Source organism: Stegostoma tigrinum, chromosome 31 (assembly GCF_030684315.1).
Source record: "Stegostoma tigrinum isolate sSteTig4 chromosome 31, sSteTig4.hap1, whole genome shotgun sequence".
In the NCBI taxonomy this organism is placed as follows: domain Eukaryota; kingdom Metazoa; phylum Chordata; class Chondrichthyes; order Orectolobiformes; family Stegostomatidae; genus Stegostoma; species Stegostoma tigrinum.
The window spans coordinates 30806592-30820723 of NC_081384.1; the positions used below are offsets into that span (position 1 = coordinate 30806592).

The window sequence follows — 14132 nt, forward strand, 5'->3', positions numbered from 1 at the left end:
TACCAATAGTAACCCTAGTGAGTGGGTTTGGGAATTTCAAGTCTAGAGATTCCAGAAGAAAGAAAATCTCAGTGGTTATGGCTGTTCCCACCTGACGGCTGGAGAAATTTCCTCTCTGCTCCCCAGGTTGCCTTGCTGGTCCTAGCACAGGCACAAATTTTTACCCTACCTGTCAATGGAAGGGTCTTCCTGTTCTCCTTGCAGATTCAGCAGTCTCTTGGTGATGCTGGCACTCTGAGTCAGTAGCAAGGTAGGGATCAGTTTGCTGTCCTTAATTATTCAATGTCATCCTGCCTCCTACTCCCCTGGGCTCAGAAATCTCACTTGATCCTCTCGTCCGGACTTATCTCATGCTGGGTGAATCCCAGCCTGTGATTCCAAAATCTACAGAAATGTTCAAGTTTACCTGCACTAGTGGGTCAGTTAGAATGGTTTCTGCATACTGTGGTGTGGAGTAATACAAACTGAATCACAATTGTGGTGGCAATAAGACTGGTGAAACTGGGCAAAAGAACTGAAGAAAATCAAACAAGTTTTCTACTTTTAAGATAACAAAGCGTGAAGCTGGATGAACACAACAGGCCAAGCAGCATCTCAGGAGCACAAAAGCTTATGTTTCGGGCCTAGGCCCTTCATCATACTCTCTGATGAAGGGTCTAGGCCCGAAACGTCAGCTTTTGTGCTCCTGAGATGCTGCTTGGCCTGCTGTGTTCATTCAGCTCCACACTTTGTTATCTTGGATTCTCCAGCATCTGCAGTTCCTATTATCTCTGATACAAGTTTTCTACTTTACTTTTGCTTGCTTCCTGAAGCTGTTGGGAATTGTTGGGTAAAGACTGGATTGAGCTCAGATTTTGCTTGCTTCCAAATTAAACAAATTCAAATCTTACGGTCATACTTAGAAAAAGAAGTAAGAATTCTTAGAATCATTACCTTACATGATGTTAAGAGTTCCTAAAATGCTTCACTATCAATTAAATAATTTTAAAGTATAGCCACATCTCTAAAATATAATGAACAGATGCACAGTGGGGTGGGGGGTAAGGGTAGAGATTGGAGGCCAGTGGCACTAGTATATGGGTGATACCTTCCAGATAGAAGAGAAAAGAATCCAAGATCAAATATTCTAATTGAATTTCAAAGCGTATCACAGTGTTAGTGACATTGGAAACATTATGCATCCTTTTATTGATTTATATAAATAAAAACATTTTTAAAGTATGATTTTAACTAAAGTTAATCCAATTTAATATTATTAAAATTGTTTCACAGATGTATGACAAATAAAGTAATGAAGTACATATCTTAGAATTAGAATTAGATTTTTTTGTTCCATGTACTCAAGTACAAGAATGCATGAGTACAGTGAAGTGTAAAAAGTCACCATTCTTCAGCACCATCTTGGTTACAAAACCAGATTTAAAAAAATTTTTAAAAATGAATGTACAATGCTGATTATGACAGGCAGCAATGAGGGAGTGTCACATCAGCCTATCCTGGTTGTCAGTGTGTTCATAATCAGGGTCCCTCTCACCTCGATCTTAATTTATCCAATTTCAGCTCTGTCAGTCTCTCGTCAGAAGTTTGAGCTTGTAATCCATTTGAAGCTCATTCCTGAATATTTTCATGGTGAGTGAATGACATTTGACACTTCAAATGTGGCATCACCAATGATGTATACATGTTCGGTGTCACTACATTTATTGCTAAAATGCCTTGGGAAGGTAAGTAATGCCTAATGGAGAAAAGATTCACTTGCATTTGTACAAGTACCTTTCACACCACCAGAGTGTGCAAATGTATCTTATGGAAGTACTCTGAAGTACAATTGTTATATTGGAGAATATAATCCAAACAAGTCTAAGGATAAATGCTAAAACTTTTCCAATTTCTGCAGGTGATAGAATCACAGAATTGTTTGGCTCATCACGTCTGCGCCAGTTCTCTAAACGAGCATTATAACTACTTGACATTCTCCTACCTTTTCCCCATGCCCTTGCATATAGTTTCAACTCAATTAATCGTACAATGCCCTGGAATGCCTTGATTGAACCTGCCTCCACCACACTTCCAAACAGTGCTTCCGAGCACAAACTACTCATTGAATGACAAAGTTCTTTTCCTCATATCACAATTGCCTCCTTTGCAAATCACTTCAAATGTGCATTCTCATCTTTGATCCTTTTATGAATGGGAACTGTTTTATCAACATGATTTGGAAGCTTCTAACAGATCTCCTTTGGCCTTCTGTCCAAGGAGAACATTCTGAACCATTTCGGTCTATCCTAATAAGTGAGGCTTCTCATCCCTGGAACCATTCATGTAAATCTCTTCTGCACTCTTTCCAATGTTTTCATATTCTCCTTAAACTGTGGCACCCAGAACTGTTCTTGATGGGAGTTGAACCAGAGGTTCAGATCTAGAGGTAGGTCACTACCATTGTGCCACAAGAGCCCTCTTTTATACAAGTTCAGCGTCACCTCCTTGCTCCTGCCAGTATTAGTAAGATCCAGGATACTTTATTAACTGCACTCCAATTGTCCTGCAACCTTCAATGATTTGTTCACATGGACACTACGGTTCTTCTGTTCCTGCAGTGGCTCCCCAATGGGGCAAGGGTAGGAGGATCAATATATGAAACCCATTGGCTGTTGTTATGTAACTGAGTTGAGAGTGAATTCATAGTTCACTTGAATTTCACTAGGAATACGTTGCTGTTTCTTCCCATAAAATGTGGAGACATTACTGCATGTCTTGAGACACTGATGAGGAATTTGTCCCTTCATGTGATTGGCTTAAATTTTTGCCCTAAATCCAGCTGATCAAACTTAGAATTTATCCTGAATAGGTTGGCGATGGGATAGACCCAGAGTATTTGAGTAGTTAGTTGGAGTTTGGTTGGATCCAATTGTCTAGATAAAGGAAATGAAAACCAATCCAATTAAAATTCACACTAAAAAATGAACGCCAGAGAGCAAATGTGTGTAAATTGTGAAAACTTGGATGTGGTAGGATTATTGAAAGGTCATTTACACATGTACATTGCAATATACTCATGGAATGCTATATTTGGTGGTTGCTTGTGTGATTTCATGATGTTCGGCATTTGCTAATAGTTGCCTAACAAGAAATCATGAAAAACAAACATATTTACTAATGGATAGTTTATTACAATTTCACAGGGAAAATTCTCATTTTTTTCCCCTAAAAATCTTTTTTTAAATTTCATTATTGATACATTTTACATCTTTAAAATGAATAATGTATATTACAGACAAGCAGCCTTACTACAAACCTGTGTAAACCATGGGGATTAAATCTAAGAACTGGTGCAGTGCAGGTACAGTGGTTACAAAATACAGCCCTGGATCAAAACATCGCAAAGTCATCAGGTCTCCAAAAGCAAGATAAAACAAAAAATTGGGGAAGAACTGAGGCACATTTATCAAATTAGAGATTTTTGTTGGAAATGTAATATTTGTAACCCATAGCAGAAAAGCAACCATTTTCATTGAGAGTTTAAAGTCGATTGTAAAAGTTGAAGGTTCAATGCATTTGTATATAATTCCATTGACTCCTACTTTAACAATTGCAATAATGAAATTATTAGGTGTGGTACCAAAAAAAAAGTACATTCATGTCTCATTCATATACATGCCTTATCATGCGGATAAAATATCTCCAAGCATTTCACACAGTAAATTATTTATTGGAGTCCAATATTGTTGCTGGTAAACAAGGAACTGTATAGAAACATCTTTTCTCTGCTGTGTCAGGAGGTTGTGGACTCAGGCTCCACTCCATAAATTCTGTGCCAGTGTTTCACTATTGGGGATGACATATTTTGGGTGATCTGTTAAAATGACATGTGTCTTCTCAGATAGGCAGAAAAGATCACATGACACTATTCAAAGAAGTGCAGGAGAGTTCTCCCCAATGTCCTGGACAATATTTATCCCTCAACTCACAACAGTGAAGTAGAGTTTCTGATCATTTGTCTCATTGCTTCTCCTTATTCAATCACACAGCATGGATGGCCATTCCTAATTAGCTTTGAGAAGGTAGTTGTGAGCTTCCTTGTTGAACTGCTGCAGGCTATATAGTATGGGTACTCTTCCTGTAATGTTCTACAGTGGAGAGCTGAGGAATTTTGACCCAGGAATAACAATATGTGTCCCATTCAGGTTGTCTGTGACTCCTAGAGTAAATGTGGCACTGATGGTATCCCCATTCACCAGTCTTTGGAATCTGCTATGTCTAAACTGATTGCTTTATTGCCCACAACACAGCGTTAGCTTCAGCTAAGGGAGGCCATGACCTAGTGGTATTATCGTTAGGTGATTAATCCAGAATCCCAGTTAATGTTCTGGGGACTTGCATTCAAATCCTGCCATGGTAGGATTTCAATTCAACAAGGAATCTGGAATTAAGAGTCTAATGATGACCATGCATCCATTGTCAATTAATGGAAAAGCCCCTCTGGTTCACTAATGACTTTTAGGGAAGGAAACTGCCGTCCTTATCTGGTCTGGGCTACATGTGACTCCAGACCCACAGCAATGTGGTTGCCTCTTAACTGCCCTTTGGGCACTAGTGATTAATATTTTGCAATAACTGCAGGCCGAGCCAGAGATGCCCGCATCCCATGAGTGAATAAATACAGAATATTGAGCTCTACTTCAGAGTAAGGTGAAAATGATAAAAAAAGGACATGGGGCGAAATATGGGAATAATTGAGGGGTGTTCAAACAAGTGTAATTTCAGGAGGTTTTCAAGAGTGTGGGATGAAAATGCTGACTTGTTTAGACAGAGAATTATAGAAGTGAAAGATAAAGTTGTCAATGGCTGTTGGAATAATTTTGTGACCCGGAGCTGACCACAGTATCTTTGAAGAGAACAATAATACTGTGGAGGAAAGGGAGTAAATTTATTCTATCCTACAATCCCTACAGCAGGTTAGCACTGATGTGAGGAACTCAGTGCATGATGTTAGTAAGCTGCAGTTCTAAAACTATTTTGTGCCATCATGACATTGATTTTAAATATTGCCAACACCAGGATGTCAAAGGATGAAGAGGCCACATTGTCTGACAATACCGTCCTTGAGGAGGGGTGCAAGCCAATTTAATTGATGGACTTTCATTCAAGTTGGTGAGTTGGAACCACTAAACCAGCATTCAAACGCCACAGGATACTGCCTATTAGAATGGGAAGGGGACGGTTGCTAGTCAGTACAGTGGGCTGAAAATCCAACGGTTTCAATAGGTTGCTGCGCTTGGCGATTAGAAGTTATTAGGATCAAACATTAATGAGGGGTGACCTAAAATGAGCTACCAGATTCCAGGACTAGCTGAAAATGGCAGCAAATGTAATGGGAACAGGAACAGGATGGTTTAATTAGGCACTGTCATGTCTGGCGTGCAACCATCCAGTTCCTCCACTGTGGAGACAATAAAAATTGGTCTTTATAAACTGATGATTATCCTAATCTACAATTTATCCTGAGATGCTTGCTACAAATTTCTATACAATTGAACATTGAGTAAACCTGTAACCTAACCAAAACAAAACAGAAACCTTGCTGTTCAAAAAGAAATGTGGTTTCAAGTATCCTGATTTGATTGGTGATCAAGTTTAAGAAGTAGCCTTCTAATACAACTAAAAGCTTTCTGAAGTGCACTTACAAATGTGTTGCCCTGAATGAGTTTGTGATAGAACTATACAATCTTATGACACACAAGGAGGCTATTTAGTCTATTATGCCTGCCCTGGCTATCCAGTTATTTTGCATTTGTTGGCACTTTCTCCACAGCCCTGCAATTTTTTACTTTTTTAAATATTAATCCAATTTGGTTTGGAAAGTTACTTGTGAATCTGCTTCTACCATCCAGGCAGGCAGAGTATTCCAGGTAGTACTAACATTCAGACCAGCAATCATACTGATGTGCCTCCCTGATCCTTCTGTCAGTTACCCTAAATTGGTTTTGTAACCAAAACACTAGCATTGGAGACGGTTTGTCCACATTTTTCTTGATTATTTTCAGAATCAAAACTTGTTACCACACAGAAGGAGGTTATTTGACCAATTGTCCCCACACTGGCAAGCTCCTGCTGAATTTCTTTACTCAGAAGCCCTCACTAGTATCATCGCTCAGTATGAAATAATAACTGGTAAAATATTTGCAAGAGAAATATACTATTCTCTATTTAATTTTAAGTTGACTTTAGGATGGTGATTTTGATTTGTCACTTGACTAGTGTGCAAGGCTGTATGGTTTCTGAGCCTGATTGTACATGAGATCTGTACAAAAACAAAACGTATTTATCAGCAGCAAAGAAATATTTTGTGAAGTCCTTAGGTTAATGACTGTTTCTCATAAAAACAGCAAGGATGGAATTAGAAACGGCCATTGAACCTACGACTTCCACAGACCGTATACATTTATGAATTCTATCCTATTGGTTTAATATCATGAGAAAATTAATGAGAAGATATGGAACTGCAGGAAGGTAAGGGAAATGGTCAATGCGTCTAAAAAAGTGAATTAATATAAAGTGGCATGTTGCCATGAAAGAATAATTATTACATGTAAGCACACTGTGAACATGCTGTTTGGCCAACTGGTCTATGTGCCAGATCAACCTATTTATGGCTCTTAATGGTCTTTCTGAACTTTCTGAATAGAGTGAAGCTGATGAAGTGAGTGGAGTGATCTTGATAGGCAAACAGCCTTTCCATATTCCAGGCATTTTGATATTTTGTGGAGGAGACATTGGTGCATTCATTCTCATTCCCCTCATTTCTGCCTGACCAGCAGGCCTGACTGCAGACTTTGTATACCCATCAGTGACTGGCCTAGATCATCTCTTCACTCCAAGAAACTTTACTTTCCCCTGAAACTGGTTCACAATGCACAAAATTCAATAAAAGAAAACAAGCATGAGGGATGATCAGAATAGAAGTTGATGCATTACTTGAATGGTTTAATCAAATCCATCATACGCACTACCTAGTCATAACAGGGTAGAATGTACTGTTGTGCATCTTCATTAGTGATCTTTTGTTCTGCCTATCAACAAAGGTTTTTGGGCTCAGTTATAAATGAAAAATAAAACAGCTGTGCCACATGTTGTTAATGAACAAGAATTAAATAATATTTACAAACAAAAGCTTGCCTGATACAATTATATATATATATAAATAAATATATATAAAGACATTTTGCCATGTGCACAGGAATTATTTCTCAACTTTGAGAATATTGTAAGCAGTGTCATTTTGCCAGTAATTGGAATTATCACAATGCGGGCTAACCTTCTGCAAAAATAAGACTATGAGCTTCAGATACAATTCCAATCTTCAATTGAGAAATTTAAATGACATAAGAATAACTAAGGAAATGAATGGGAACATGATGAAAATCAAATAATTTCACATTTGCGTCATTGAGCACATCACTTGAGCATTTGCCCCTTTTTTTTAATCATTTGGCAGTTCTTTATGCCAAGTTCAGTTTATATAGATATAGTGTTATTTTATTGGATTTATTCATATAAGCACAGCATAATCATTCAAAACAACAGTAATAAAACCATAACAAACAGAATTACTGCTGTTTCTTCAGCCATATCATTCTGCCTTAATTTGAATGGGCATTAAGTGCCAGCCAGGATAAGGGGCAGGTCCTCATTGTATAAACAGTGAATTACTTAGGGTTACCACCTTTATCCTAAATCAAATCTAAATGTGACAGGACAAAGGACAGGATCATGGTCAAGATTTCTGACAGATACTTTGCCGTAGAAGAAATTTCATTGATAATTTTAGTGATTCAGTAAGGCTAATTTTGATTGTGTTGTAAATTAGCTTCCCCTTTTATGCCTCTCCCAAGTTTTATTTCCATTGAAGTTGGGAAGAGATGTAAATGGTCTTTCAACTCACTATCACATGTTCAGCACTGTTGCACAAAAATACTATCCCTAATGAATCTTGCCTCCGTAATCACCAGACACCATGGTAAAAAAATCGAACTGCTGTTGGCTGCCCTTGAGGACGTTCTAGATAATGATCTGAAAGCAGACTTTAGATAGCAATCCCTATCTTAGTCTCTAGTTAATACTAGAGTAGTGTATTGATTTAACCTGATCTGCAAACTCAGCATTAAAACCAGCATGTTTCCTGGGCAAGTTTGCACGACACAGACTTGATCTCAGGTGCAGTGTGAATGTTTGCAAAACCTCTTCCTTGCATTTTGTTCAAATTCAAGTTTAAAAGTGGGTTGTTCCAGATTGACCAGAAAGTGATTAAAGTGCTGCGTCACAATACATGGCTCTGTTGATAATATTTTGTCCTGTCAAAAGAGCTCAAGTAACACACTGGTAAAATGTCCAACATTTTCAATGTGACACTTCTCACACACTGAAAATTCTATATGAACTTGTTGACCTTAAACCCCCACATTTTCCAAATATTTTGGTCAAAGACATTGTTGCTCTGAGGATCCTCACTGTTACAAACCCATGAACAGGAGTGATGGTCAGATTCCATCTGGGGATAGGTTGCATCGAATTAAATTATATTCCCTGGATTATTACAAGTTGAGGGGTAGAATAGGGATGGAGAAACAATGAACTCTTGAATAATCAAGAACAAAAGGAGTAATGCCAATATTAAAACTAGGCCATTTAGAAGCAAAATCAAGGACCAATTTCTTACACTAAAGGTAGTGCACACCTTGAATTCTCTCCAAAGACTAAATGCAAGGAAAACTGAACCTTTCAAGATTGAGAGGGGTAGATTTTTTAATTAGCTAATGGTATCTGGAATACATGGACCAAAGGGAGAACAGTAGAGTTGAGGTGTAGACAAATGACAATCTACTCGAATGAACAACAGCCTTGAAAGGCTGAATGGTCTACTCCAGCTCCTGATGTTCCTATATGAAAATTGTTATTAATGAAACTATGTTGAGGTGATGGGGTAAACCATTATCGGGTGCCAACTCTATAAACTAGAAAGCAGGGTGTGAGGTTGATTGTTTATCTTTTCTAGAGAGGAGAAAATTGTGGCAGAAGATTCCAGTAGTTGTGTGGTCGACCAGATTCCTTGGATTTCCAGGAAAGGTGGCTTTCTGAAGAATAAGGCAACAATGATATATGGAAGGCATGAGTCAAACAATCTGGAAAACTATGTGCCATCTTAGAGCACCTAGAACATGTTGATTGCCTATAGGAGGTCAGAGATTATTATCAGAGTAAGCCTCGATTAGCTACAGGTCTCTGATTTGTTACTTATCCTAGGAAGCGGGGAAAGAGATTGTGGATGGACAGGCTTGAAATCAGCCAGAAAAGTGATAAGCTAAATAAAGATTCTGAGGGTCTTTTCTTACCCATAGTAACATCAATTTAAAACAAAACTTTCTTTCAGGCTGGGTGCATACCACGCAGCTCTCTCGTTTTAATGGGATATCCCGTACTATGGAGAAACAAATGGAAAGAGTTCCAAATTTGCCTCATTTTTGAAATCTGTTTTAAAAGATCTTCCAGCTTTAACTTTCAAGCCAATTTCTCACTGCAGTATAAGCTGAAAGTGCAGAGATTAATGACGCTGTCCAGAATCTACATCAAATAAAGTTGTGCAAATCTTCTTTAATATATTCACTAAGACAGTATTCAAGGTTGTTCTGAGCAATTAACTGATTGAAAACAAAGTGTTAATGAATCAACACTTTCGAATCAATGAGGTGTTTTATCCATGTTTTACGTTCATCTAAGAAAAGAACTGTCCTTCCCGGTAAAGTAGCAACAGAATTTAATTGTTACTTTGCTTTGAACAAAAGGAAGGACTCAGAATTTTGTAAGTATGCACGGAGGCAGTAAAAATCATTATAGCAGTAACAATATCTATCCTGACGTGCTAATGTACCATATTGGGCTCCACATACTGCAGACTGAACTGTGTCATCGTCTCATGCATTTACACTGAAGAACGGTAATTGAGAGACTTGTTGAATGCCAATCTATTTTAGTGTCTTGCAGCATGCAAAAATTATTATATTTAAAATAGTATCCGACCAGCTGAGTTTCAAAAAGATTACAACAGAGCTATTAAATAAGTAGCTTTTCATTTTGAATTGATTCGTACAAAAAATGTACTATATGAAAGTTCATCTCCAGAGATAATCTGAATGCTGCATATATTTTAAATGTGTCATTTATTTGATTAGTAATCACGCAGTATTGAAAGAAGTAAATGGATTTTTAAGTTGAACAGCTTTGAAACGAAACTGAAGAAATGATCTTTGGGCTAACCTACCGTGTGATAATGATTTTGCTTCCGTGACTATCAAAAGGCAACCTGGTTAATGTTCAGTGTTAATTAAAATCAGCATATCTGAAATAAATCCAATCACTGTACAAGGATCAACCGCACTTTCCTGAAGATAAGGGTATAGTTCAAAACATCTCTCTACAGACAGCGACAGTTTATGTTACTTTCTTATACATGAGGCAAATTATGAGACTCGAGAGATGCATATTCGAGGTGTAACTAAGCACTTTGTCATAGTGTTGATTACAGTCAAGAATGTTAGAGAGATTCTTTTTAAAAGATGGCATTTTTCTCTGGCTCAAGGGCTGTCAACGTACTGTAGGTCCTCCTGGCTTGTACTGCAAAGATCAGTTGCACAATACACTTCCCATTTGTAGACTGCAATCTCAGTGCTCAAAAATTAGAGACGGAGTAGCATCTTGAAGGCACTAGTGCTTAGACACCTTGGCACCTTGTGCTGTGTTTTGTAAGCTTGATTTGTTACAAGCACTTTCAACCCCAATTATACAATTGACTCTCTAATGTCTTCTGTTTCAGGAATCCAGTCTACTGGTACAGCTGCAGTGGCAGAAGCTTCTAGAGGAGTAACTGCAGCTTTTAGTGGGGTTATGGCTGCTTCCAGAGGGGTAACTGCCATTTTCAGGTGAGTCGCTGCTGCATCTGTTGCTGGTGCTTCTAGAGGAGTTGCTGCTGTGTCTATAGGAATTCCTTCTGTGGGCGTCACTATTACTTCTGTAGAAGTCGTTGCTCCTTCAGTAGGAGTCATTGCTTCTTCTGTGGAATTCGTCCCTTCTGTGGGGGTTGCTAATACTTCTATAGGAGTTGTTGCTTCTTCCAGAGCTAAGGGTGGTGGACCTTCTGTACCAGGTTGGTATACACCATAGTTTTGACTCAGCCGAGCAGCGAGTAGTCCTTCTTTTTCCGGAGCCTGTTCGTCAGGCAGAATTGCATCAGTTGCGCTACGGCGGTACAAATAGGATGCATGTTTGACAGAGCGTTTCAACAAGTGACGCCGGAATGCTCGCTGAATTTTGATTGCACAAACCTCCTCTTGTTTCCGCCGAAGAGTGGTGGTTATGGGCTCGTACGAGACTTTGGAAGGATTGGCAGCCATGAACTTCTCCTCCATAGACTCCTTCAGAGCATCCATCTCTCCAGATTCACCCAGCACCTCCTTGGTCAACGCAAACAGGATATCCAGACAGTGGATTTTGTCACCTGACACCATCGGTAGGTCCATGGTAATCAACTTGATCTTATTTGGTTTGGGAATTCGCAATGGCTCTTGCAGCGTGTCGACAAAGTCCGACATCCTGGCATACTCGATAAATTGCGTGGCCTCCGGGTCAAACTTTTCCCAGACTTCGTAGAACATTTCAAAGTCGTCCTCGCAAAGTGGTTCGGCACTCTCCTCAGTGGCCACGTTGAAGTTCTCCAAGATGATGGCAATGTACATGTTCACCACAATCAGAAAGGAAATGATGATGTAGGAGACAAAAAAGACGACGCCGACCGGCGGATTTCCACAATTCCCTCTGACATCGGTCCCCGGATTAGCCACGTCGGGATCGCAATCAGGGGGTCCGCTGTTCATGATGGGTGAGAGCAGACCATCCCACCCAGCTGAGGTGGTGATCTGAAACAGGCAGATCATGCTATTGCCAAAAGTTTCAAAATTGAATATGTCATCAATGCCTGTTTCCTTCTTCACATAGGCAAAATTGGACATCCCAAAAATGGAATAGATGAACATCACCAGAAAGAGCAAAAGGCCGATGTTGAACAAAGCAGGAAGTGACATCATCAAGGCAAATAGGAGAGTTCGAATTCCTTTAGCTCCTCTGATAAGTCGTAGGACACGACCGATCCTGGCCAGTCTAATAACTCTGAACAGGGTAGGCGATACGAAGTACTTCTCTATTATATCTGCCAACATAATACCTGAAAAAAAATCAAAAGGCGTGATATGAGTAATTGTTTTAATCTACAAGGAATATCTACAAACGATGGATGTCTGAATCAAAAGTGGACAGTGCAGTGAGTTGGTCAACATGAAAGAGGGAATATATTGGTTCCTCAGCTGCCACCGATACATTCGATCACTTGTTTTATGGTGATGGCCAATTCTATGCATTTTCAATATTTTCAGTTTCTAATTTTTATTTCTAAATCTGTCTCCCAAAATAAATGTTTTAAGATTGATGTTAATACTGTGTAAATTGAGTGGCAAAGAATTGGCATCCTACATTATGTCAGTGCCCACTTTTAGGTAGACCGTTGCTTCTAGGTAGATTGTACAATACAAAAAGTAGACAATGTTTATACTGCATCCTGAAAATGTGTCTACCCCTGAAACATTAACTTTTGTCTAATTTCTTAAATAAAGCAAATAGCTGAGGATGTTGGAGATCTGAAACAAACAAAACCAGAAATTGCTGGAGAAATTCAGCAGGTGTGACAGCATCACTGGAGAGAAAATGGGGTTAATGTTTCAAGTCCAAGTCTGAATTGGGTCACTGGACTTGAAACGTGAACTCTGTTTTTCTCTTCACAGATGCTGCCAGGTCTGCTGAGTTTCTCCAGCAATTTCTGTCTTTGTCCTAATTCTACTCAGGTGCTGACTGTTTTCATCCAGGATATTCTCTCCTTGTATGTGTAAAGATTCAAAACACTCTTTCCCAGTTTGATGACTGAACTGGACAATATGAGGTGGAAACAAGGATCATTTCACTCCAGGGAATCTCTCTGTGGGATAGCACTGGTATACAGCTGGAAAGAATACTTGAGGTAGACAATTGCAGCCCCAAGTCCATGATTCATGTTAACTACAGGTGGCAGATTTTGTCTGGTGTTTAACTTGGCTAGTTGCTGACCAAGAGTCTTGGACAGTCAGTTTTATATGTTCACATGGAAAAACCAATAAAAAAAGTACTTGGAAATGAGCATATTGGTCATCCTGGTCCTCCATTCAGTAGTATAGAAGATGAGTCAGGCCAATACTCTTTTTCTGTCATGGAACATGGATATTGCTCTCTGGCCAGCATTTAGTGCCCAACCTTAGTTGCCTTTGAGAGGTGGTGGTGAGCTGTCTCTTGAACCAGTCTGTGTGCTGTAGATACTATGCCTCATTTACCAATTTTACTGGAATTCCCTTCTGCATAGCCACTACTTGGGAGGTACATGATTGAGGTGATGAGAAATGTGAGATACTTGCTCAGGACTGTTATACATGTCATTAACAAATTTTAAAAAATGTCCATTCTCCTTCAAAGACAGGTGCATATCAGAAGCAGAGAGAAAACACAAGGAGAGGAGTCTAGAACCAATAACTCATCAAAAAAAACGGCAGCAGAACTTTCAGCTGCAGATTGGCCTCATCTACATTCTCAACAGGACAGCCTGAATGAGGAAAATGGTCCTTTTTGCCTCAAAGAGCAAATGAGAAGGCATGAAAATATATTGGTACATAGAAAAAGTCTGTTTCTGGACAAATATCATTTCATTTCACTCATGCATCAGGAAAAGGATTTCCTCTTGGACCCTCCTTTGTCCCAGGATCATGGATATACCAAAGGAAATGGTACTGTCAGAACATTTACTATGAATACAAGGCACAGTTTAAGAGCAGAGAGGTCATTCTGAAACTGTATAAAATGCTAGATAGGCCACAGCCAGAGTATTGCATGCTGGTCTGGAATCCACATTATAGGAGGGATGTGATAACATTGGAGACAGTGCAGAGGAGATTTATCAGGATGTTGCCTAGGCTGGAGAGTTCTAGTAATGAACAGAGACTGGATTG

The 14132-nt window shown here is 39.1% G+C and overlaps 1 protein-coding gene across 5 annotated transcripts in view; it reads right to left on the reverse strand.

The window, feature by feature from the left end:
* Positions 1-3147: 3147 nt before the first annotated feature.
* Positions 3148-14132, reverse strand: part of LOC125466119 (sodium channel protein type 4 subunit alpha-like) — a 185021-nt gene continuing 174036 nt past the window's right edge. For all 5 annotated transcript variants that reach the window (XM_059638822.1, XM_059638818.1, XM_059638820.1 and 2 more), the window contains one exon: positions 3148-12271. In XM_059638822.1, the coding sequence (XP_059494805.1) occupies positions 10833-12271 (1439 nt within the window). In that variant the 3' untranslated portion in view covers positions 3148-10832. The remainder of the gene's footprint in view (positions 12272-14132) is intronic.